The sequence below is a fragment of the Neoarius graeffei genome, chromosome 2, assembly GCF_027579695.1.
Source record: "Neoarius graeffei isolate fNeoGra1 chromosome 2, fNeoGra1.pri, whole genome shotgun sequence".
NCBI lineage: Eukaryota > Metazoa > Chordata > Actinopteri > Siluriformes > Ariidae > Neoarius > Neoarius graeffei.
The window spans coordinates 67,619,898-67,645,377 of record NC_083570.1 but is presented as its reverse complement, the minus strand read 5'-3'; the positions used below and the strand labels follow the sequence as shown (position 1 = coordinate 67,645,377).

At 44.7% G+C, this 25,480-nt stretch overlaps 1 protein-coding gene across 3 annotated transcripts in view; it reads left to right on the top strand.

Annotated features, from left to right (window-relative positions):
• The window catches only part of cadps2 (Ca++-dependent secretion activator 2), a 364,308-nt gene that overhangs the window by 192,593 nt on the left and 146,235 nt on the right, over window positions 1-25,480 (top strand). For all 3 annotated transcript variants that reach the window (XM_060914773.1, XM_060914772.1, XM_060914771.1), the window contains exons 4-6: window positions 1,372-1,452; window positions 2,494-2,724; window positions 5,769-5,890. In XM_060914773.1, the coding sequence (XP_060770756.1) occupies window positions 1,372-1,452; window positions 2,494-2,724; window positions 5,769-5,890 (434 nt within the window). The remainder of the gene's footprint in view (window positions 1-1,371; window positions 1,453-2,493; window positions 2,725-5,768; window positions 5,891-25,480) is intronic.

The following is a 25,480-nucleotide window of genomic DNA, read 5'->3' as shown; positions in this document are numbered from 1 at the left end:
TATGGTCCTCCTGGACTGGTCCATCCTGGGTCATCCTCTCGTGCTGGTAACGGTCATGCAACAGGGAAGGCATAGCTAACGGATGGGAATCGGTTAAAACTAAGGAAGAGAGCAGATCTTCAGGAGTTAATATTTTACACCATGCCTCATGAGTCAAATCTAATTTGATGTACAGCAGGATTCACACTGTCAGAGTAATGTTTACGTTTCTATAGAGCGATCCCTTCACACTTCCAGTCTATTTATGCTGATAGTCACAGTATCTCATTAAATCCTTTGTGGCCTTATCAAAGTATTGGCAAAGCACTGAAGGGGTTCTCTCAACACTGTGACTGTCACATGATACAGCTTGGGTATACCTTACTGTATCATTAAGCCTTTGTTCTTCCCACTGCCTCGTGTGTAAATGACTGATTAAGCCAGTAATTGGTGAAAACAGCTGAGCCCATGATAGCACGGGCTCATGATGGCACAGTAAGGAACTTATGTCCAGCATTCACCCACACATCTGTCACATCTGAGCGAGAATGACCATCACTAATAGCAAAGAAGCACGCGGTAACGTGATATAAGCGTGAGTCTGAGTAGGAGTTGCGAAGTTGAAACCTGTCACTGCATTTGCAGTGTTCCTTCAATGGTATGAAAAAACGTGGTCTTGAGATATGCATATTGGAGGCCTACACAATCGCACACACTTTATATCCTAATTAAACTGATGTTCTGAACTTTGTGTGTCTGTATTGATACTGCTGTGTGAAATTAGCAAAGTTTCAGCACTCTTGCTGCCTCAGGGAGGGAGGCTTATCAAATGGAAACGAGAGAGAGAGCGAGAGAGAAAGCCTCCCACTCACATAGACTGAATGAGAGGAAACCCATTCTTGACAGAAGGCCAACATGGGTTTTTAGTCTCTGTGTGTGTGTGTGTTCAGAAAAAACAATAATGCTAGACCATGCAAGGTCAGCTGAGCATTGCACTGTCTGAGTTTTTGTGATATGCCCTAACAGTACAGCTGTCATCTTTTTTTTTTTTTTTTTAAAGATATTTTTTGGGCTTTTTGCACCTTCACTGGATAGGACAGTGCAGAGACAGGAAACGAGCAGGAGAGAGAGACGGGGAGGGATCGGGAAATGACCCCAGGTCGGAGTCGAACCCAGGTCCCCGGACCCACGGCACGGCGCCCCATCCACCCGAGCCACGACGCCCCCAAGCTGTCATCTTTTATTTTTTGGAAATTGCTATTGTCCCCCTTTCCATAGGTGTCTTTTTATAGATTCCCCAGCAAAAGTCAGATGAGGATTCATTAAGTCTTTCATTAAATCTGTGGTGGTTTTTTTTTAAATTTTATTTTATTATTTTTTTTAATTCCTCAGCTGGACAATGTTGATGAGCAGGCAGCACAGATCCGCAGAGAATTGGATGGGAGACTGCAACTCACGGACAGAATTGCCAGAGTATGTCAAAGTTTCAGTCTTAATGGCTTTGTGGTTTCAGAGTTACACTATACACTCACTGTCCACTTCATTAGGAACACCAGTGCACATGAAAATTCATGCAGTTATCCAAACAGCTATACATGTGACACCAGCTCTGTGCATTTAAAAACTCATTGAAACTGGACAGAGGAAGACTGGAAAAGGACCAGGTGATGTTATCTTCAACTGTCCATTTGTGGTGAGTTTGTGCTCAGTGTTGCCTCAGATTTCCATCTGCCTCAAGCTTTGATATGTGCATTCTGAGATGCTTTTCTGCTTACCATGGTTGTAAAAAGTGGTTATTTGTTACAGTAGACTTCCTGTCAAACTAATTAGCTCAAACTAATAGAATAAGATGTTTCTGCTCACAGAACTGATGCTTACTCAGTGTTTTTCAAACCATTCTGTGTAAACTCTAGAGATTGGTCTGACTGAAAAATACCAGTAGATCAGCAGTTTCTGAAATATTCAAACTAGCCTGTCTGGTACCAACAACCATGCCATGATCAAAGTCACTGAGGTTCTCTATTCGGATGTTTGATGTGATCGTTAACTGAAGCTCTTGACCTGTATCTCAATGATTTTCTGCATTATTATTATTATTATTATTATTATTATTATTATTATTGTGACATCATTGGCTGATTTGGATAAATGCATGAATGTACAGGTGCTTCTGATAAAGTGGCCTTTGCGTGTATGTCTGATTATATTGTCTCAGATATGTCTAGATATTACAAAAGTATATGTTTTCAGTTGCGTCATGTTTCAGTTCTACAGAATGTTTGTGAAAATTCTGCAACATACAAAAATGGTCAATATCTGGGAATAGCTGGCAATATGCTTTTTAAAACTTGGTATCATGGTTTAGAACCCTTTATTCAGGGGTTTTAGAAGAAACCATATGTCGTTTGGACCAGCATGATCACAAATATGGCAAAAAGTGCAAAATACACTTTTTGTCATTTAGGATTCTGTCACTTTTTATCTTTTAATACATTGCTTGAATATACTTGGTAGGAAAGGAAGTTCCCCAAGTTCATATCTAAGGACATGGAGATGATGTATGTGGAGGAGCTGAGGTCATCAATCAACTTGCTAATGGCAAACCTGGAGAGCCTTCCTGTAGCCAAAGACTTGAAGCCCAAAATCAAGCCAAAACTCACTCCTATGAACAGCTTCCTGGATATAGGAGATGAGAATGATCTGCCACTCTCCAAATCAGATGTAGTGCTGTCCTTCACTCTGGAGGTAAGTGAGAAGTCCCCTACTTTGTCCCTAAATGTTTTCCTATGCTTCTCAGGTTTTTCTGCAAGAGGAACGATTATGTGGTCCAGTCATTTTTAATTGGGGTCTTTCCATGTTCATTTGTTTCTGCGGTTTTTCATCTCTAATCATGAAGGAATGATTTAGTCCAAAGGGCTTTTTCAATGTATGTAGCACATAAATCTGCCACCAGCCCTCCACTTGCTAGCTATTACAAGAATGCTAATTACCGGACATTATCTGCATAATTAGGCATACACACAGTTTAGCTGGTATATCACATGTTGAGAAGGGAAAACATCCCATGGGAATCGGACCAGTTATACAATTGTTTTTGTCCTATTTATACAGTACACATGCTTAGGAGCTCGCAGCATGGCTCGGCTCCATGTATTCACATCTCTATATACAATATTTATGTTCAGTAAACTGTCTGAGTGTTTTCTAACCAGGGGTCCGCAGACCCCTTGTGGTCTATGGCATAATTGCAGGGGTCCCATTGGATTGTTTATTAAAAAAAAATTAAAATTATGTATAAATGGTATTTTTGTTAAATATTTCAGAATAATTTAAATACATTTTTAGGGCCTTTCAGTTTCAGAAAAGTCATAGATTTACTGTTTTTTAAATTACCCTATATGCTTAGTCATGTGCATTCACAGCTCTCTCTCTCTATCTCTATCTATCTAATGTAGCTTTGCTTGCTCATTTTGGAGTGTTCTTGATCTGTGCTCACTGTATCATTATGTCCAACATTTTGATGGGTTACAAATAGTTAATTAATAAACAAAGAGTAATTAAAAGTGATGGCCAAATTGTTTAATAAAATGTGTGAACATTTTTACTTTTAACCTCAGGCTGTAAAAAAATTCAATTTCAAGTTTAATGGGTAAAATGAAATGTGAAATGTTAAACAAAAATCTCACCGTTAATGTGAATAGAAGGCAGTATATCAAATCAAATATTAAACTGAAAATCTAAATTTGACACGTGTATATAAATGGTAAATCTTCTTGTCTATGATTAGATTAAATTAAACTTCGTTATTGTGCAGGTACAAAGCCAGTGAAATGCAGTTAACATCTAATTAGAAGTGCAAAATACAGTATTTACAGATAAGTGCCAGAAAAAAGTACTGCAGCATAGTGATGTGATATGTTACAGTATATATACCAATCAGCCATAATATTAAAACCACAGACAGCTGAAGTGAAGAACACTGATTTTCTCATTACAGTGGCACCTGTCAAAGGGTGGGATATATTAGGCAGCAAGAGAAGAGTCAGTTCTTGAAGTTCATGTGTTTTATGCAAGAAAAATGGGCAAGCGTAAGGATCTGAGCGACTTTGACAAGGGCCAAATTGTGAAGCGCTACTGTAGCACAAACTGCTGAAAAAGTTAATGGTGGCTGAAACAGAAAGGTGTCAACATTAACTTTTTCAGCAGTTTGTGCTACAGTAGCTCTTCTGTGGGATTGGACCATATAGGCTAGCCTTTGTGCCCCATGTGAATCAGTGAGCCTTCGACACCCATGACCCTGTCACCAATTCACCGGCTGTCCTTCCTTGGACCACTTTTGTGAGGTACTAACCGCTGCATACCAGGAACTAGGGATGGCGAAAACTAAAAAAAAAAAATCTTGACCGACCACCGAGCCTCATTAGCCGGTTAAAGTCGGTTAACCTATGAGTTACAGGGATGCAAACGGTGCGCCTTTTGGCGGATGCCGCCTTTTTCATGGCTGAATCGTGCAGATCCGATTTTTTTTTTTTTTTTTTTAGGGCGGGCGTTGGAGTGTCTGAATAATTTCATCAGAGTAAATTCTGTATTAAAATTACTAAATAAGCAAATGCCGTTACAGTCCATGAAACATAGGAAGTACAAGTATGAGAAGAAAACAGTAAATCAGAAAGCTGCGCACGTTTACGCAGAAGCTGCGCAAATGTGCGCAGCTTTCTGATTTACTGTTTTCTTCTCATACTTCCTGTTTCATGGACTGTAACGGCATTTGCTTATTTAGTAATTTTAATACAGAATTTACTCTGATGAAATTATTCAGACACTCCAACGCCCGCCCTAAAAAAAAAAATCAGATCTGCACGATTCAGCCGTGAAAAAGTCGGCATCTGCGCCTTTAGTTTGTGTGGAGAGATATGATCTGCAATAACATGCATTGTTGGCTGCAGACCAAAACATACTTTCAGAATGCACTGGCCAAGGCAGGACTAAACTCGATGTGCCTTCTAATAATAATAAAAAAAAAAAAAAGTAATTTGTAAGCTGAAAAGCCTGTGTCTACACTTTTCTTTTGCCGAGTGGCAGCTGTCTTCAACTGGGGCGGGAGGGCGGGACATGACTGAATGGGTGTTTCTGATTTGTCAGCTGTCGTCCTTACACCGCATGGCATGCCCCAAGCGTTTACAACACAGAATTCCAGGTTCTCCGCTCCAAAATCGGCAGCTTCAAAACGATTGATTTTTTTTTTTTTTTTTTTTTTTAACCGACAACCAAAAAAAACAAAAAACCGGTTGACGTTGATTCGGTCAACCATCGGTCAAACGGTCATCGGTTAACATCCCTACCAGGAACACCCACAAGATGTGCCATTTTGGAGATGCTCAGACCCAGTCATCTAGCCATCACAATTTGGCCCTTGTCAAAGTCGCTCAGATCCTTACGCTTGCTCATTTTCCTGCCTCCAACACATCAACTTCAAGAACTGACCATTCTCTTGCTGCCTCATATATCCCACCCCTTGACAGGTGCCAATGTAATGAGATAATCGATGTTATTCACTTCACCTGTCAGTGGTTTTAGCTGATCGGTGTACAGTGATGGACAGTGAAGAGTTAAAATATACAAATATTATGTTTCTAAATATTTAAATACATATTTACAGAGGGGAAGTGGACAGGATTAGAGAGTATGTAAGGTTGTACAGTATGTACAGTGAGCAGTATTGAACACAAGCATTGAACATGTATATGAACAGTGCGAGGTGTCCCTTTCCTCTTTTGATTACTTTGCAGATTGTGATCATGGAGGTGCAGGGGCTGAAGTCAGTGGCCCCGAACAGAATCGTCTATTGTACCATGGAAGTAGAAGGAGGAGAAAAACTTCAGACAGACCAGGCTGAGGCCTCCAGACCACAGTGAGTACAGACAATCCCTAACCCTGATCTAATTTTTCTTTCATCATGGCAGTATTTGGATTCTGTAGATCAAGGGTCATCAACTGGTGGACCACAGTTCAGATGTGCACCCAGAAAAGCATTTCAGCAAAACAGTCCATGTACTGCAGCAGAGTAGATCAGTGAATGAGAGAAACTGAAAATAGTTCAGTCATTCTGAACGTGAACCTGTAGCAGAATCTTTGTGGGGTTTTATTTATTTATTTATTTTTGTGTGGCTTATGCAAGCACATAATTTTATGTAAACTATTTAACTGAAGGCAACTCATTCGACTAGCTATGGAGCACTTGCATGTGACGTCACATCCGATCCAGATTGTAAACAGACGCCACCTTGTCGGTCAAACGCCATATTTCCGCCTTCTGCTTCTACTTCTACCTTTTCTTCTGGAAAACCCTACTATATACAATTCTACTACAACATCAACTCCACTGAAAATCAATAAAACATAAGACGAGTGGAATCCTGTGTCCGAGTCCTTCCCTTTCAAGTGTGGGAAACCCATGATGCTCACATACACTTGACAGTAGGCTGCCACGGGACCCTGACAGGCGTGCAAAATGGATTGCTGCTATCAGGTATACCATATATACAGTAATAGTGATAGACTACTGATACTTGATCTAACTGATAATATAAAATATTCAACCATAATAGTGGATATGCGGCACGGTGGTGTAGTGGTTAGCGCTGTCGCCTCACAGCAAGAAGGTCCGGGTTCAAGCCCGGTGGCCGGCGAGGGTCTTTCTGTGTGGAATTTGCATGTTCTCCCCGTGTCCGCGTGGGTTTCCTCCGGGTGCTCCGGTTTCCCCCACAGTCCAAAGACATGCAGGTTAGGTTAACTGGTGACTCTAAATTGACCATAGGTGTGAATGGTTGTCTGTGTCTATGTGTCAGCCCTGTGATGACCTGGCGACTTGTCCAGGGTGTACCCCGCCTTTCGCCCATAGTCAGCTGGGATAGGCTCCAGCTTGCCTGTGACCCTGTAGAACAGGATAAAGCGGCTAGAGATAATGAGATGAGATAATAGTGGATATGGCGGCGCATGATGGGGATGCTGGGCTACAAGCTCTCCCTACCTATGCACGGTTTTGTTTTGTTTTTTAATGTTTTTTGTGTGTATTTTTACGTGTTGTTCGTCTGTACCGGACTTTAATATCCACTACAACCGTATGGACTTACTGGACATTGGTTTCCAGCAGAAAATGACGGTTTGTAGCGATTTCCATCGCATGCACAACATTCCGGACGAGATAGCGAGACCAGCGGGGTCTCAATACTTAAGTGACTTACCCGTCCAATGAGGATTGTTATTTTCTTGTTTACAAGATGCCACATCTGAGGGGGGCTGACAAATCCTGAATTTCTGTAAAGGTAACTGTCCAGAGATTTATAAGCACGCAGTGCTTCACCACTGAACAGCGAGGTAAAGTTAATGAGGTAATTATACACATCTGGATATTCTGCTGGCAGTTCCATATCCACTGACACGGTCATGAAAACTACGTCCGGTAAGCGATAAGGGTCACTAATCTGTAGGTCGTTTATTTTAGACATACATCTAGTTATCTGTTCATTAGAAAAATGAGCCGTGTAGTCCGTCGGTTGAAATTGATCCATTTTGGACACGAGTGCAGCAGTATTCAGCTGTGTTTTTTACCAACAAGATGGCGGCTGTTTACATTCCGGTCACGTGACTGCAAGAGGTCTATAGGGCCAGAGACATGCGGTCAGGTAGAGGAGAGTTTTGATTTGATTTATTTCAATAGATAGACTTTCAGTGTTGTGTTTTTTTTTTCCATTTAATTCACCCTCTTTCTTCATTACAAACTAATGACATGGCTTATTTAAAAAAAAAAAAAATCATCATCTCTTATGTTCATTGCTAATCCAGACCTTTGTATACAAGGACTTTAACACTCAATGCTTTGTGAATCGCAGAACACAGCATTACTTGTATTATGTGAGTCAGGCTGGTGCAAGGTCTGCTCATGATGGAGGCAGTCAGTCTAGACAGCAGCAAGAGGCATTGTAACTAATGTGTTTCTGGCAAAGTAAAACAGTTTTATTCTTTAATTGCACAAAGTTCCTTAATTATCCAATATTTCAGTTCATGCTGACTACAGTAGAATTAATTAGAAACCTTAGGAGCTAATGACTTTATATATGAGTGAACAACATGGTGCCATTCACAATCATTGTACATTTTTAAAGCCTTTTTATCCCCCGCTGGACGAAAGTCCCAGAGGGGGATTATGCCGTGGCGAATTCCGTCTGTCTGTCCGTCCGACAATTTTTGGAGGTATTTCACGAAATTTGGCAGGATTCTTTGTTTTTGTCGGTAATACGTATATTGTAATTTTGTAAAATTCTGTCCCATTTTACCAGAGTTGCAGCCCTTGATTAACAAAATTATACTTTGACAATTTCATGAGAGTGTATTTTCCTTCTGAAATAAACTCTCTCTCACAATTTGTCGAGGAATTTAACAAAACTTGACTAAATGCATTGTTATATGTCAGTAGTACGCATGTTATTTTCTTCAATTCGGTCACGTTTTACGAGTTATAGCCCTTGATTAACAACCTTGTACTTTCTCAATTTCATGAAGGTGTGTTTGCATTCTGACATCAACTCCTCTCATAATTTTTGGATGAATTTCTCAAAGCTTGGCAAAAGGCCTTGTTATATGACAGTAATACATATATTGAGATTTAATTTCGTTTGTGAAAGTTTTACCACTTTTGACCCTTGATTAAATAACTTGTACTTTGACAATTTCATGAGGATGTACATTCTTCTGAAATCAACCCCTCTCACAATTTGTGGAGGAATTTCACCAAAACTTGGCAAAAGGCTTTGTTATATGACAGTTATACTCTTGTATTGAAATTTCGTTTAATTTGGGCAAATTTTACCAGAGTTATGCCCTTGATTATTAACACACTTTGACAGTTTCATCAAGGTGTGCTTGCTTTCTGAAATCAAGTTCCCTTCACAATTTTTAATATCCCTCGCTGGCCGAAAGGCCCAAAGGGGGATTATGTCCTGGCGATGTCCGTCTGTCCATTCCAAGAAGGGTACTCGCCTTCTGAAATCAATTCCTCTCACAATTTTTGGAGGAATTTCACTAAACTTCACAGGATTCTTTGTTATATGTCGGTAATACGTATACTGCAATTTTGTTCAATTCAGTCACATTTTACCAGAGTTATAGCATAGTTGCCAGTGGGGGATATTGTGCACTCAGAACACTCTTGTTTGGGGTTGAAATGGGAGTCACCATCTTGTAAAAAGTAGAGCCAGAGCATGTGCAGTAGATACGTCCAGGTGGGCGAACATGCTATTACCTGAATTGTTTAAGATGGTGCATCGGCAACTCAAAGTATAATTTTTGCAAGTATATTGAATTTATCATTTATCAATTTTTTTCCAATTATTCTATTATTCTGTTTTTATTTATTGCATTGCCTGTTTGCACCATGGGTCAGAGAGGACTGAAATTTCATCTGTGCTGTATGTCGAGCATGTATAGCATATTTGACAAAGTTGACTTGACTTGACTTATCAATAACTTCCTCCCCCCACTATAGGACATTTACAACACCCGGGTCACAAAAAGGGTACAGAGCATCATCAGAGACCAAACACACCCACAACACAGACTATTCACACTCCTACTATCTGGCAGACGCTACAGGAGTGTGCAAGGACTACTAGACTGACACAGTTTTTACCCCCAGGCCATCAGGCTTTTGAACCAAGGATTATAATCACCATCTACCTCTATATTTCCATCAGGCTTTTGAACCACGGATTATAATCACCATCTACAACCCCGATTCCAAAAAAGTTGGGACAAAGTACAAATTGTAAATAAAAACGGAATGCAATGATGTGGAAGTTTCAAAATTCCATATTTTATTCAGAATAGAACATAGATGACATATCAAATGTTTAAACTGAGAAAATGTATCATTTAAAGAGAAAAATTAGGTGATTTTACATTTCATGACAACAACACATCTCAAAAAAGTTGGGACAAGGCCATGTTTACCACTGTGAGACATCCCCTTTTCTCTTTACAACAGTCTGTAAACGTCTGGGGACTGAGGAGACAAGTTGCTCACGTTTAGGGATAGGAATGTTAACCCATTCTTGTCTAATGTAGGATTCTAGTTGCTCAACTGTCTTGGGTCTTTTTTGTCGTATCTTCCATTTTATGATGCGCCAAATGTTTTCTATGGGTGAAAGATCTGGACTGCAGGCTGGCCAGTTCAGTACCCGGACCCTTCTTCTACGCAGACATGATGCTGTAATTGATGCAGTATGTAGTTTGGCATTGTCATGTTGGAAAATGCAAGGTCTTCCCTGAAAGAGACGTCATCTGGATGGGAGCACATGTTGCTCTAGAACCTGGATATACCTTTCAGCATTGATGGTGTCTTTCCAGATGTGTAAACTGCCCATGCCACATGCACTAATGCAACCCCATACCATCAGAGATGCAGGCTTCTGAACTGAGCGCTGATAACAACTTGGGTCGTCCTTCTCCTCTTTAGTCCGAATGACACGGCGTCCCTGATTTCCATAAAGAACTTCAAATTTTGATTCGTCTGACCACAGAACAGCTTTCCACTTTGCCACAGTCCATTTTAAATGAGCCTTGGCCCAGAGAAGACGTCTGCGCTTCTGGATCATGTTTAGATATGGCTTCTTCTTTGAACTATAGAGTTTTAGCTGGCAACGGCGGATGGCACGGTGAATTGTGTTCACAGATGATGTTCTCTGGAAATATTCCTGAGCCCATTTTGTGATTTTCAATACAGAAGCATGCCTGTATGTGATGCAGTGCCATCTAAGGGCCCGAAGATCATGGGCACCCAGTATGGTTTTCTGGCCTTGACCCTTACGCACAGAGATTCTTCCAGATTCTCTGAATCTTTTTGATGATATGCTCAAACTCTTTGCAATTTTACACTGTCGAACTCCTTTCTGATATTGCTCCACTATTTGTCAGCACAGAATTAGGGGGATTGGTGATCCTCTTCCCATCTTTACTTCTGAGAGCCGCTGCCACTCCAAGATGCTCTTTTTATACCCAGTCATGTTAATGACCTATTGCCAATTGACCGAATGAGTTGCAATTTGGTCCTCCAGCTGTTCCTTTTTTGTACCGTTAACTTTTCCAGCCTCTTATTGCCCGTCCCAACTTTTTTGAGATGTGTTGCTGTCATGAAATTTCAAATGAGCCAATATTTGGCATGAAATTTCAAAATGTCTCACTTTCGACATTTGATATGTTGTCTATGTTCTATTGTGAATATAATATCAGTTTTTGAGATTTGTAAATTATTGCATTCCATTTTTATTTACAATGTGTACTTTGTCCCAACTTTTTTGGAATCGGGGTTGTACCTCTATATTTCCATCAGGCTTTTGAACCACAGATTATAATCACCATCTACCTCTATATTTCCATCAGGATTTGAACCACGGATTATATTAGCAATTTTGCACAAGACATTGCACAGTATATCTACCTCTATGTTTGCACATTGTTTGCCTCTCCTTTTTTTTTAATGTTATCTTCATTTTCCACTCTACCTTTATATTTTGCATTCCATATGCACTTTATATTTCATATTTTATATATATATATTTCTTTTTATATTGGTAAGCGTAGTTTGGTCAGGCGGTTGCAAAATAAGAATTTCATTACCCAATAATAAACCACTGTGTCTGTTATTGTGTATATGACAAAAATCTTGAATCTTATCATTGTCAAGAAAACAGAGGTTTGAGTCATGACTGACTGAGCTACTATTTCATAACTAGCTGACATAATAACGTATAATATGCATTATTAATTAATCAATGCAATGTTTCAGTAGCTAATGGAAGATACCAACTGAAAATATACTGGTAAGCAGCATTTACACTTAGGCCCACTTTACACGGGGATGGTCTGAAGCAAAAACGCAAAAGTCCGTTTTCGTTCTCACTTTTTTCCGCGTCTACACGACTGTTTTCAAGGAGGAAATCTGCGTCTATACGGTGACGCATAAATGTGTGGAATTCAATTGGATGTGCTGTCATGGTCCTACCTGTGGGCTTCTCTCTTCAGGTAACATCTCCACTCAGCATTACCGGCCACGCCCGCTCTCACTTCCTCTTATTAACTTTCAGTGACTGTCATTGGCTGTTGCCGATCACCTGCTTCCCCCTGGGTGTATTTAAGCTGCAGTTCTCCCTAGCCTCAGTGTCAGATCGTCTGCAACTCTCAGCCTGATAACCTGCTCTGTGTTCCTACTACTCTGACTCCTGAAATTGTTCTGTTCCGTTTGACTCTGTCTGCTCTCCAGCCCCGGTAACCTGATCTGCCTTCTGTCCCCTATCTTGCTACCTGATTTGTGACTCTGTGTTCCAGTTTGCTCTCTAACTCCTGCCTGCTGAGGGACTGCAGGCTTGGAGACTGCCTGAAACCCAAGTTCTGTCAGCCTACAGCCACAGCTCTCTGACTACGCCAGATCCCGTCAGCTCTCAGAAGCTAAGCAGGGTCGGGCCCGGTCAGTACTTGGATGGGAGACCTCAGACGACATCACCAGCCATCCCTGCCTCTCAGTTCTCCTGCCTCTGGACTTCACCCACACACATTCTCCCAACTCCCTTTTCCCCTATTATTAATAAACTGTGGTTTGAGCGCATTTGATCTCCTCTACTGTCTGTTCCGTGACAGAACGATCTGACCACACATGGAGTCAGCACCCGAACCCTCTGCCCTAGACCGGCTGCAGCGCACCGAGGGAGATGTCAGTCGGATGTCTGCCGACATTGCAGCCCTGATCCAGCTTGGTCATCAGCTACAGCAACAGCGACTGGACCAAGCACTCCAGCTGCTCACCGCTCTAGCACCCACTGCTCTTCCGAGTCAACCACCGCCGCCCCTCGTTGCATCAGCCCCTGTCATACCCGCTGCTGACGTGCCAGCTCCGGGAGGTGCTCCTGCTGCACTCGGTGCTCCTGCTGCACTCGGCACCCCGGAACCCAAGGTCGGCAGTCTGGAGTGTTTTGATGGTGACCCCTCCCAAGTCCGTGCTTTCCTGACCAGCTGCCAGCTGCTGTTCGACCTGCAGCCCAGAACCTTCGCGTCAAAGGCAGCGAAGGTGGCCTTCGTCATCACTCATCTGACTGGTCGCGCCCGCCTGTGGGGAATGGCAGAGTATGAATGCCGGACACCAGCGTGTGCCTCCTTTTCCTTGTTTTCAGCAGAAATGACTAAGGTATTCGACCTGGGCTCATCGTCAGCAGAGGCATCCGGAGGACTGTTGCGTATTCGCCAAGGCAAACGAACAGTGGCTGACTACTCAGTCGACTTCCGGACCGTGGCCTGGCGCAGCAAGTGGAACATGCAGGCGCTGGTGGACACCTTTCTGCACAGCCTGGCCGACTACATGAAGGACGAACTGGTCTCATATGAACAACCATCGACACTCGATGAGGCTGTTGCCCTGGCCATCCGCATAGACCGCTGGGTCCAGACCCGTCGACGAGAGAGGGCCCGCCAGGCTCAGTTAGTCACCAGCGCACGGAGTGACCCAGCCCCTGCTACGTCTCCTGCTGTTTCTCCGCCGAGCCTTCCGGACCAGTCAGAGCCCATGGAGATCGGCCGTGCTCCCCTCAGCCCGGCAGAGCGCCAGCGTCGGATCACCTCCAATCTGTGCCTGTACTGTGGGGGTGACGGTCACCATGCTGCCTCTTGCCCAGTAAAAGCGACGAGCTCATCGGACATAGGAGGGGCCCGGCTGGGCTCAATGACCATCCAGTCCTCCACCAGCCAGAAACCTATGCTCCAAGTCTGCCTTCGTCTGTTGGATTCCACCCACACCCTGGCCGCCCTGGTGGACTCCGGGGCCGAGGCTAACATCATGGACGCTGAGCTTGCGCGCCAGTTGGACCTGCGAAGCCACCTCCTATCCTCTCCCGTTCCAGCCAGGGCACTGGATGGCCATCTCCTTGGCATCGTCACCCGCCTCACTGCCCCTGTTCCAATGACCCTGTCAGGCAACCACCACGAAACCATCCAATTTCACCTGCTCCATTCCCCCGGCCAACCTCTCATCCTGGGCTATCCATGGCTCCGCCAGCACAGTCCTCACCTCGACTGGGCCACTGGAGAGATAAAAGAATGGGGCAAGGACTGCCATCGGACCTGTTTACGAGCCACCATCCTAAACACCCATACTCCACCTGCCAGCTCTGCCCCCGACCTCACTAATGTCCCAGCATGTTATCACAGCCTTCGGGAGGTATTCAGTAAAACCAAGGCCACTTCCTTGCCTCCTCACCGGCCCTACGACTGCGCCATTGATCTCCTCCCAGGCACTGCGCCACCCAAGGGTCGTCTCTACTCTCTGTCCGCCCCGGAAAGGAAGGCGATGGAGACCTACATTAGTGACTTTCTGGCTGCCGGCCTCATCCGTCCATCCTCTTCGCCCGCCGGCGCTGGGTTCTTCTTCGTGGGAAAGAAGGATGGGTCCCTGCGCCCCTGCATCAATTACAGGGGTCTCAACGACATCACCATCAAGAACCAATACCCTCTCCCACTGCTTACCTCCGCCTTCGAGCTGCTCCAGGGAGCCACGGTCTTCACGAAACTCGATCTCCGGAATGCCTACCACCTGGTTCGGATAAGGGAGGGAGACGAGTTGAAGACCGCGTTCAACACCCCCACCGGTCACTATGAATACCGGGTGATGCCATTTGGCCTTACCAACGCGCCAGCGGTATTCCAGGCTCTGGTGAATGATGTCCTGCGAGATATGTTGAACAAGTTCGTGTTCGTTTACCTCGACGACATCCTGATCTTCTCTAAAACCCTGTCCGAACACACCCAGCATGTCCAGCAAGTGCTCCGTCGTCTCCTGAAAAACTCCCTCTTCATCAAGGCAGAGAAGTGTGAGTTTCATGCCAAGTCTGTGGGGTTCCTGGGGTACATTGTGGCAGAAGGGAGCATCCAGATGGACCCTGCCAAAATCTCTGCAGTTACTTCATGGCCAGTACCAGAGAGCAGGAAGCAGCTTCAGCAGTTCCTGGGCTTCGCAAATTTCTACAGGAAATTCATTTGTAATTACAGCACCATTGCGTCACCCCTCACCGCCTTGACCAGTACCAAACAGCCCTTCACCTGGACTCCAGCCGCCAACGAAGCCTTTGCCACCCTCAAGGCTCGGTTCACCACTGCTCCTGTCTTCCGGCTGCCTGATGAGGAGCGGCAATTCATCTTTGAGGTGGACACCTCGGATGTGGGAGTCGGGGCAGTGCTCTCACAGAGGTCTGTGGATGACAACAAGCTCCACCCCTGTGCGTTCTTCTCCCGCCGGCTGTCGCCGGCCGAACGCAATTATGACATCGGCAATCGGGAACTGCTGGTGGTCAAGCTCGCCCTGGAGGAATGGCACCACTGGCTGGAGGGGTGCGTAGTCCCATTCCTGGTCTGGACAGACCATAAGAATCTAGAATACATCCGCACCGCCAAACGACTCAACCCCAGACAGGCCCGCTGGGCTCTCTTTTTCACCCGCTTCAATTTCACCCTTTCGTACCAGCCTGGATCTCGCAACACCAAGCCTGACACACTCTCCCGCCAGTTCCAGAAGGGTGATGCCCCCTCCAAGGACCTGGCTCCCATCCTACCTGACACCTGTATCGTTGCTGCGCTGACCTGGGACATCGAAGAACGAGTGCGGAAAGCCTTCCGTGACCAACCCAGCCCCAGTGCATGCCCCGCAAGTCGCCTCTTCGTTCCTGAAGATCTACGATCCTAGGTTATACAATGGGGACATGACTCCCGTCTAGCCTGCCACCCTGGTTCCACTCGCACCTACCACCTGCTCGCCCAACGGTTCTGGTGGCCTACTATGAGCAAGGATGTGTGAGACTTCGTCCGAGCCTGCCCTACCTGTAACCAAAACAAGTCCTCCAGCCGACCTCCTGCCGGTTTGCTCCAGCCTCTGCCCGTGCCTATGCGACCCTGGTCCCACATCTCCCTGGATTTTGTTACAGGTCTACCCCCTTCTAACGGGATGACGGTCATACTCACCATTGTGGACCGCTTTAGCAAGATGGCACTCTTTGTTCCCCTCCCTAAACTACCGTCAGCCAAGGAGACTGCCCAGATCGTCTTGCAACATGTCTTCCGCATCCATGGGCTGCCCAAGGACATCGTTTTGGACCAGGGGCCGCAATTCGCCTCCTCTTTTTGGAAGGAGTTCTGTCACCTACTCGGGGCCACCGCCAGCCTCACCTCCGGATTCCGACCCCAGTCCAACGGCCAGTCTGAGTGGACTAACCAGGAGTTGGAGAAGGCACTTCGGTGCATGGCGTCATGCAACCCTAGGGCCTGGTGCGAGCACCTGCTGTGGGTGGAATACTCTCACAACTCCCTCACCAGCTCAGCCACTGGGCTGTCCCCATTCCACTGCGTGTATGGCTACCAACCACCCCTGTTCCCCAGCCAGGAGGGAGAGGTCACCTGCCCGGCTGCCCTCGCCTATGCACGCCGCTGCCGCTGCACCTGGTCTCAAGCCCGTGCTGCACTCCTCAAGTCAGTCACCAGCTACTCTACTGGTGCCAACCGGCGGAGGACACCTGCACCCACCTACCGGGTGGGCCAGAAGGTGTGGCTATCTGCCAAGGACCTGCACCTCCAGGTGGAGTCTCGTAAGCTAGCACCTCGGTTCGTCGGACCATTCCCTATCCAGAGGATAATCAGCCAGTCTGCTGTCCGGCTCCGACTGCCCAAATCCATGAGAGTGCACCCCACCTTCCACGTCTCTAAGATCAAGCCAGTGCATGAGAGCCCGCTGGTCCCAGCTGCATCACCTCCTCCTCCTCGTCTCATCGACGGTGGCCCGGTCTACTCCGTCCGGCGACTGCTGAAGTCACGACGCAGGGGCAGGGGTCTCCAATACCTGGTGGATTGGGAGGGCTATGGTCCTGAGAAGAGGATGTGGGTTCCCGCTGGAAGGATTCTGGATCCGGCCCTCATCGCCGACTTCCATCGGCTACACCCTGACCAGCCTGGGTGTATTTAAGCTGCAGTTCTCCCTAGCCTCAGTGTCAGATCGTCTGCAACTCTCAGCCTGATAACCTGCTCTGTGTTCCTACTACTCTGACTCCTGAAATTGTTCTGTTCCATTTGACTCTGTCTGCTCTCCAGCCCTGGTACCGTGACCTGCCTTCTGTTCCGTTTGACTCTGTCTGCTCTCCAGCCCCGGTAACCTGATCTGCCTTCTGTCCCCTATCTTGCTACCTGATTTGTGACTCTGTGTTCCAGTTTGCTCTCTAACTCCTGCCTGCTGAGGGACTGCAGGCTTGGAGACTGCCTGAAACCCAAGTTCTGTCAGCCTACAGCCACAGCTCTCTGACTACGCCAGATCCTGTCAGATCTCAGAAGCTAAGCAGGGTCGGGCCTGGTCAGTACTTGGATGGGAGACCTCAGACATCACCACCAGCCATCCCTGCCTCTCAGTTCTCCTGCCTCTGGACTTCACCCACACACATTCTCCCAACTCCCTTTTCCCCTATTATTAATAAACTGTGGTTTGAGCGCATTTGATCTCCTCTCCTGTCTGTTCCGTGACAGGTGCATGCCAGGTGGCTAGGTGGTGCTGTGAAAGACCTCCGCTATGTCTGCACGCATGCGCAACGTCTTCCGTCTTGTCTGATCTGCACATCTGCGCCGCGAAAACTTTGACTACCCTGGCTATGGTAAGTAAGAAAGTAAGTAAAAAAGTAAGAGCATACTATAGACCCCTTGCACTGACATCACCCGAAACCGGAAGTAAACAAACCCTGCGCCATATTGGAAGACCAACAAACTCGTGATTAGGGGGAAATAACGGCAGCGCGCGTTATGTGAACCCACGAGGCACTTGATTCATCAAAAACCTACAATGGTAAACTTTTGTGCTGTGTTAGGGTGTTCTAACAAAGCTGATGGGAAAGGTGAAAAGAAGTCTTTCTTCAGAATACCAGCTGTGATTGAGACACAAGGGGAGCAAACCAAGGAGCTTTCTGCCAGGAGACAGAGAGGGTATTTAGCTGCTTTATGCAGAGCGGATCTGAATACTTAAAATCTACAACGGTACAGAATATGTTCAGACCATTTTGTTACTGGTAAGTCACTAGGCTAGAGTGCTGTAGAACATTTTTTTAAATGTTTACTGAATAAAAACATCCTTAATTTTATCACATTTATGTTATATACCGTATTTCATTTCTTTCTTTTGTTTTAATTTTCCTCCCTCCATCCCTCTTTGGATTTTAAATATAGTTTTTCCCCATGTCCAAATAATTCAAAGATCCTTATGTTTCCATTCTCCCTTGCCCCGAGCCTTATCATATGGGTCAAACCCATCTATCACAGCCAGTTTCTCCACATACGGTACCGTGCCCTTTCTGCAGCTGGTAATGTACTCACATAACCAGAATTATCAGCCATCGTGTCACTTCACTCATCGTGTCACTTCACAACAGCTGTAATATCACTTCACTCTTGCTCGTAGTTTGTTTTGTATTGTGAGTATGTATGTATGTATGTACTTGGTCTTCCAATATGGCGCCCTAACAAAATCACGCGGTACGGTGACGTCACGCGGCAGCCCTCTATACCTGCCTCTGTTCATTAACGGTATATGTGCAGATTCGGTATAGATGTTCGAAGGACTCCTGGACGTTTATTAAAGCTTCCAGAGCAGCTTGAAGGTCCGTTGGATCGATGTAATCAGACATGCTCTTACTTTTTTACTTACTTCCTGGGCTGGCATGTACAGTATATGACATATGTATGACGTAAACGCGTACCCGACGTGAGCAGATCCGAGCAGAGTTTTGCGTATTGAGTAGTTTAGATGGATATGCAACGAGGGCTGTTTTTAACTTATCCACTCTGGAAGGCGTTTTCAAATTTTTCCATTTTTCAGCCTCGGAAACGCCGTCCCCGTGTAGACGAAAGGCACTTCCGATAAAATATTTAGTCATTTTTACCCGACAGCGTCCTCATGTAAACGGGCCCTTAACCTATTTTATGAGGAGATAAAATCACTGCTCTCCATTTTCATCTAGCTCTGACATCCACACTAGGTCACCATCTGAACAGAGCGCTGTGCTCTTTTACACGTTGCTCATTCTGACCGAAGTCTGTTTAAAAAGTAGTGACTAGCTAACCTTAAACTACTTCAAGTGTTCACTATGGTCATAAAATACTAAATTATTATTAAATGTAGCTAGTGTTAGCTGCCTTGGTTTATGCAGTCACTTTGTTCACTTACTTTGGTTTGCTAGCTACAAGTACAATGAGCTACAGCGTAGACATCAAAATGAGAAACATAACAGAAAAACTACAAAGAACTCCCCGCTGAGGGTCTGTTAGAACAGGATGTGCCTTTTGTTACAGAACTGTTTAAAACTTCAGGGGTGTGTTGGAGTACATGTGTTCATGAGCCTTGACTGTCATGACTGAAACATCAGTTACCTCATCAACCACACCCTTTAATTTATCATTAAATAATTCCTATATAATGCATAAGGAAAAATATTTGGGGAGATATTAAAGCTCATAGGCAACGGTTTTAATTTTATGCACATTTGAAACTTTATATGTTAAACCCTCTGTAATTTTCTTCTGGTTCCAAGAAGTATTGTTAAGTAATAATTAAAATAAGTTGGCGCGGATTGCGGTGAATTTCTGTTCAGCTATTTTCGTGACCACTCGGCGCGTGACGTCATTTAAGCCAAACAAACTGCTTGAGTTGAGTCCACTTCCGTTTACTTACATTGCCATTCGGTTTGAGTGCAGACGTGCGTTCAGGAACTTCCAAAGAAAAACCATGCCTTATTGTTGTGCAGTGAACTGTAACAATGGGACCGGTTCAGGAAGAAGTTTTTACCTTTTTCCGACAGAGGAGAAGAGGCAGAGAGAGTGGATTGGCTTTTTCCGGAAGAGGAGAAGAGGCGGAGCGAGAGGGTTGGCTTTTTCCGAAAAAGAAGAGGCGGAGCGAGTGGGTTGGCTTTTTCCGAAAGGGGAGACGAGGCGGAGAGAGTGGATTGTGCGCGTGAAGCCAGAGGGTTGGCTTTTTCCGGAAGAGGAAGCGAGGCGGAGAGAGTGGATTATGTGCGTGAAACAAAATCAAACAGTTAAAGAAGAAACGGAGCAGCAACGCTCAAGCAAAAAGGAGAAGATTGGAGGTAAACATTTTTACTTTTGCTTGCAATTGACAAGTCAAGAATCCTGAGGGATCCTGTACAATCATTGTGGAAATGAGACAAAGGGATATTTCCTCACTCACAGTAGGCTATAAATAGTATAATGCTGTGGATGGCAGGCTAATGTGGCCTACCGGCGCACTGTCAAGTAATCGTTACCTACTGTATATCCACTAGGGAGGGTGGTTTAATTATTCTTCAAAAGGGCTCTTATTTAGTATTACGATGAAAGTAGGAATTTATCATAATTACCAGGATAAATCGTTTGGGCGTGAGTCTTGTTGAGGTCCGGGGTCACTGCGATCAGAGTCGGCCGAGTCACTGTCCGATTCAGAGGCCGCACGGTCAAACCAGTGAGCCACATTCACCGACTGCTTCGCAACGGCCATAGGTTCATACATGTATGGTTTCACCTCTTGATATTCAATTTGGAGACTTACTGCTTCAAAATCGCTATCGCTTTCAGACATTTTACACAACCTCTCACGACCAGAGTCCGTACACGTGTGCTCGTTTCGCAAGTAAACACAGAGCTGCTCCCAGTCTGTTTGGCTTAAATGACGTCACGATGACGGTCCCCTGGCGGTGAAAGTGCGCATAAGTGAGATGTAAACAAACCTTTGGAAACTGGGCAAAACAGTATATTTTAACCGTTTTATTCAATTTTAGGGGGCAAATTAGACACTAGGAAAATTGAATTCGCTTTTTGGGTCGTTCTTCTAGACAATAAAGTTGATATTCTATATTTCACCTCCGACTGTTGCCTATGACCTTTAGGGTCAACTGAACATCTGTCCCACTCACTAACATGAGAATTAGTGGGGTTAAAAGTTGTACTGCAGCCAGCCACAAGAGGGCCTCAGACATTTTTACTTCATTATTCTCCCCCTCCCCCCCAGGGCGGCACGGTGGTGTAGTGGTTAGCGCTGTCGCCTCACAGCAAGAAGGTCCGGGTTCAAGCCCCGTGGCCAGCGAGGGCCTTTCTGTGTGGAGTTTGCATGTTCTCCCCGTGTCCGCGTGGGTTTCCTCCGGGTGCTCCGGTTTCCCCCACAGTCCAAAGACATGCAGGTTAGGTTAACTGGTGACTCTAAATTGACCGTAGGTGTGAATGTGAGTGTGAATGGTTGTCTGTGTCTATGTGTCAGCCCTGTGATGACCTGGCGACTTGTCCAGGGTGTTCCCCGCCTTTCGCCCGTAGTCAGCTGGGATAGGCTCCAGCTTGCCTGCGACCCTGTAGAACAAGATAAAGCAGCTACAGATGATGAGATGAGATGAGATTCCCCCCCCCCCCCCCCCCCCCCCAATATATGATGATGATAGCTATTGCTCTGTCCATCTGTAAACCTTTTAGTTTCCGGAGCATAACTCAAAAACTATTAGGATTTTTTTTTTTCATGAAACCTGACAGTTAAGCACTGCAAAAACTAGCCATCCTAATATAAGGAAAAACATAATAAATTTGAGAACATTTAGACTATAATCAAGTGAAATAATCTGCCAGTGCAGTAAGATAATTACACTTGGTAAAACAGAATAAGTTGGTTGCAATCTAGAACTAGGTTTAATAATCTCAAAATTGGTGTCTTGTTTTCTTCTAATAAGAAATGCTAGATCATTTCAACTATTTTCAAGATATTTTCACTTGCTAAGAGATCATTTTTTGCAGTGAGTGACTAGAGGAGTTGTGCCTTTTAACATTTTGGGATTTCTGTGATTTTATGTTTTCTGTATTTTCATGGCAACCAGTTCAACTTAGGAAAATTTGGAGTGGGGTTTCATGTGGGGGCCAGGGGGATATGTCCTCTCCTGATAACTCTTGTTTTAAACTGTTATGATGTCCACCTTTATATACAGCACTTGTTGGGAATGCCTAGAATGGCCATGAGATGGAAATGTCTGAAATTCATTATTAGATGCCTTTTATAACCAAAACTGTCTGAGTATCTGAATGTGTGTTGACTGGCCTGCACTGTGAGGAAAAGCCACTGTTCTGTTGAGATGAAGGGCAAAGTGAAAGGGTTTGAGCCTGAACCCTGTCTGAGAAGCCCTCGTTTCATGTGGTGCATGCTAAACAGTGGCGTGCACAGATAGACACGAGGTGGTGCTCAAGCACCTGCCCCTCTGCCCTCTGTCCAAAAAAGTGCCCTTTTGAATTTTTTTTTTTTACAGTTTACTGAGGCCAATGTCGACATGATCTTTTAGAAAAGCCGCGGCATTAAAAGCGTGTGTGAAAATAATGTCCCGATGTGTGCCCCTCCGCACACACACCGGACCTCTGTCTCTCTTGCTCTGTCACGTGAACAAGCGTGCAGTGCATTCAATGTGAGGTTGCAGCAGCATAGCGTCCTGGAAGCCACGGCCTTGTCGTAGCGCAGACAACACATTGGGCAGTCAGTCAGCTCTTCCCCTGCCCCACCAGCCAGGTAACACATGAATCGAGTGAAAATGTATTGTTTGCCCTCTAAGCCCAAGCTGTAATTATTTTGTCATGAAGTAGCCCGTCGCATACAGAAACAACTGCATATAAGTATTATATTTTTTGCTAGACCATTTTCAGATTTAGGAAAACAAAAATTTCTTTTTCTATTTTGTTCAACTAGAGATTCCTGGCAAAGTCAAAAAGCCTTGATGTAATAAATTAACATTAAGTGGTTGTTTTACACCTTTAAAAACTAAAACGGGTCAGTGGCGACCCGAACGCAAGAGGAGGGTTAAATCTCAGACTTTTATAATGGTGTTCCACATGCACAAAAAAGTGCCCTTTTTTCCCCCCAGAGCACTTGCCCCCCAAAATGTCTGTGCATGCCACTGATGCTAAACCCTAAGTTTATAGCTGGCATTGCATGGTGACCTGCTTATCATTCCAGAGGCTGAAATTTTTGAATAGCAGCTAAAAGGAAAGGTTCATCAAGCTGAGATGAGCTCCACTGCTCATGGTATTTGGGTAAATGCAAGCTGCCCTTTGCACATGTCATCTAGAGCAATGGATGGATCGATTATTCAGTTCAATCTCATTTAACTTCCTCATTTAGCCTCATCTATCATCAAACTGAGTGTAGGAATAAGAAATGACTCATTTTTGGGAAGCACGGTAAAGCAAAAGGCCAAGGGTTACATGCATCTCTTTAGTCTTTTAATAAAGAAGCAGGGATTTAACAGTTATTAATGCCATACTTTGCTGTGTGCCTGTGAGATTCCGTCTCTCTTCTCAGGCTGAACCGAGAACTGAGTGCCACTTTCCTCCGGTGTATGCCTGAAATTGAAACCTGAAATTGAATAATTGAATTTAGGTGAGGCTGTGCCTTTGAGTTGATTGCACTGTGATTATTGGGCTTTCAGCTGCCCTTTAGATAATCAGACTGTGCTTACCTCACATGCAGATGGCAAAAGGTTCAGTTTAATTTATTCAGGGAAATTCAGGCACGAACTCGAAGTGCAGCATTATTTTAATTATAAAATGTGCATGCCATTATTGCGTGTCATTCAGACTTTAAAGAACCATACAGTTAGACACGGTAACTTTTGATACATGGACATGCATTTAATTGCCGTGTTGCAGTGGATTTTGAATGCATGTAGATCCGTCGAAGGAAATATTTCTAAGTCCTCTCTGTATTGCTTGTATATCTTCAGAGCTTTGTGACTGCTTTGAGTGGATACTTCTGAGTGACTGGAGCAGCATCTGTTCTGTCTGAACTGGAATGTAGACAATTTATTCTGCCAGTTTGATGTTTTCAGTGTTTATAGCACTTTAGTATAATTTCCAGTCTGCCTTATTCTTAATTATGTGATTTAAAGGCAAATTTAGTTTACAAAAAAAAAAACCTGCATACAGACTGTCAAGTTCTGAATAGCTGAACACAGGTGTGGAGCTAAATTGAATTGAAAGGGACCAAAGGAAGTGTGTGTGTGTGTGTGGTCAGAACTATTCAGTGCTATTAGTGGTGATCGGTTGCCTTAGCAACCAGTAGGTATTGAAATGACAGCGCTGCTTGGTATTTGTGTCCAGTCGGCTACACTAAGTATCTTGGGGTCATTTAAAGTCTCCACATTAGGGATCTAGATCGACCTTGGGATATCTATTAAACCACTTTGTGACAACGTCCATTATTAAAAGCGCTATACAAATAAAATTGAACTGTTCTCACTCATCGACAGGATGAGTGTTTAGTCAGCTGCTGAGTCACAGGGATGAATTCTTATCCAGCTCGAAGTGCAGTGTGCCTCACCCCATTGGCCAGCTGGGTGTCCAGCCCCAGTGCCTGCTACCATTTATTCTCACTGAATAGTTTTATACAGCTCCATGTGACGCATAGATGCAACTGACTGGACACACCCCTGGAGCTCTTTTCAGTGAAAGGCTATTTCAGGAAGCGTCTTCATTTTTTTTTGTGTCTGTGTGGGATGGGCTGATCTTCCCCATGAGTGCTTGTAATTCTCAGCAGCTTGTAAAGTGAAGATTTTTCATAATCAGCTGAATAACAAGGCACAAGTTTAATATACATTATTGTGAATATATAATCACTCAGTTTCTTTAGGAAAAGATGTTCATTCCATCCTTACAAGACATATTTTAACCGCAGATGTTTTTATTTAGTTTTCAGTTTTTATTTAGCAGATGTTTTTATTTAGTGCTCATGAAACTTTTTATTTTATAGAAAATGTATATGTACTGAATAAAAAAAAAAATTCCAGGATGTACAGTTATAGGAAAATTAACTGCAACAGTGTGGTGAGATGCAGCCCCAGAGTTGTATTTTGTAATTACAGTGGTGTTGGGGGTCCCCCCCCCATTTTTTTTTTTCCTTGTAATTGCACAGCATGGAGTGTCCCATTTCATAACCACAGCAACCTGCTGACGTTTGCACAGTATTCTTTGTAAATTTTTAACAGTTTAGTTTTAATGTTGGGCAGCACGGTGGTGTAGTGGTTAGCGCTGTCGCCTCACAGCAAGAAGGTCCGGGTTCGAGCCCCGTGGCCGGCGAGCGAGGGCCTTTCTGTGTGGAGTTTGCATGTTCTCCCCATGTCCGCGTGGGTTTCCTCCGGGTGCTCCGGTTTCCCCCACAGGCCAAAGACATGCAGGTTAGGTTAACTGGTGACTCTAAATTGAGCGTAGGTGTGAATGTGAGTGTGAATGGCTGTCTGTGTCTATGTGTCGGCCCTGTGATGACCTGGCGACTTGTCCAGGGTGTACCCCGCCTTTCGCCCGTAGTCAGCTGGGATAGGCTCCAGCTTGCCTGCGACCCTGTAGAAGGATAAAGCGGCTAGAGATAATGAGATGA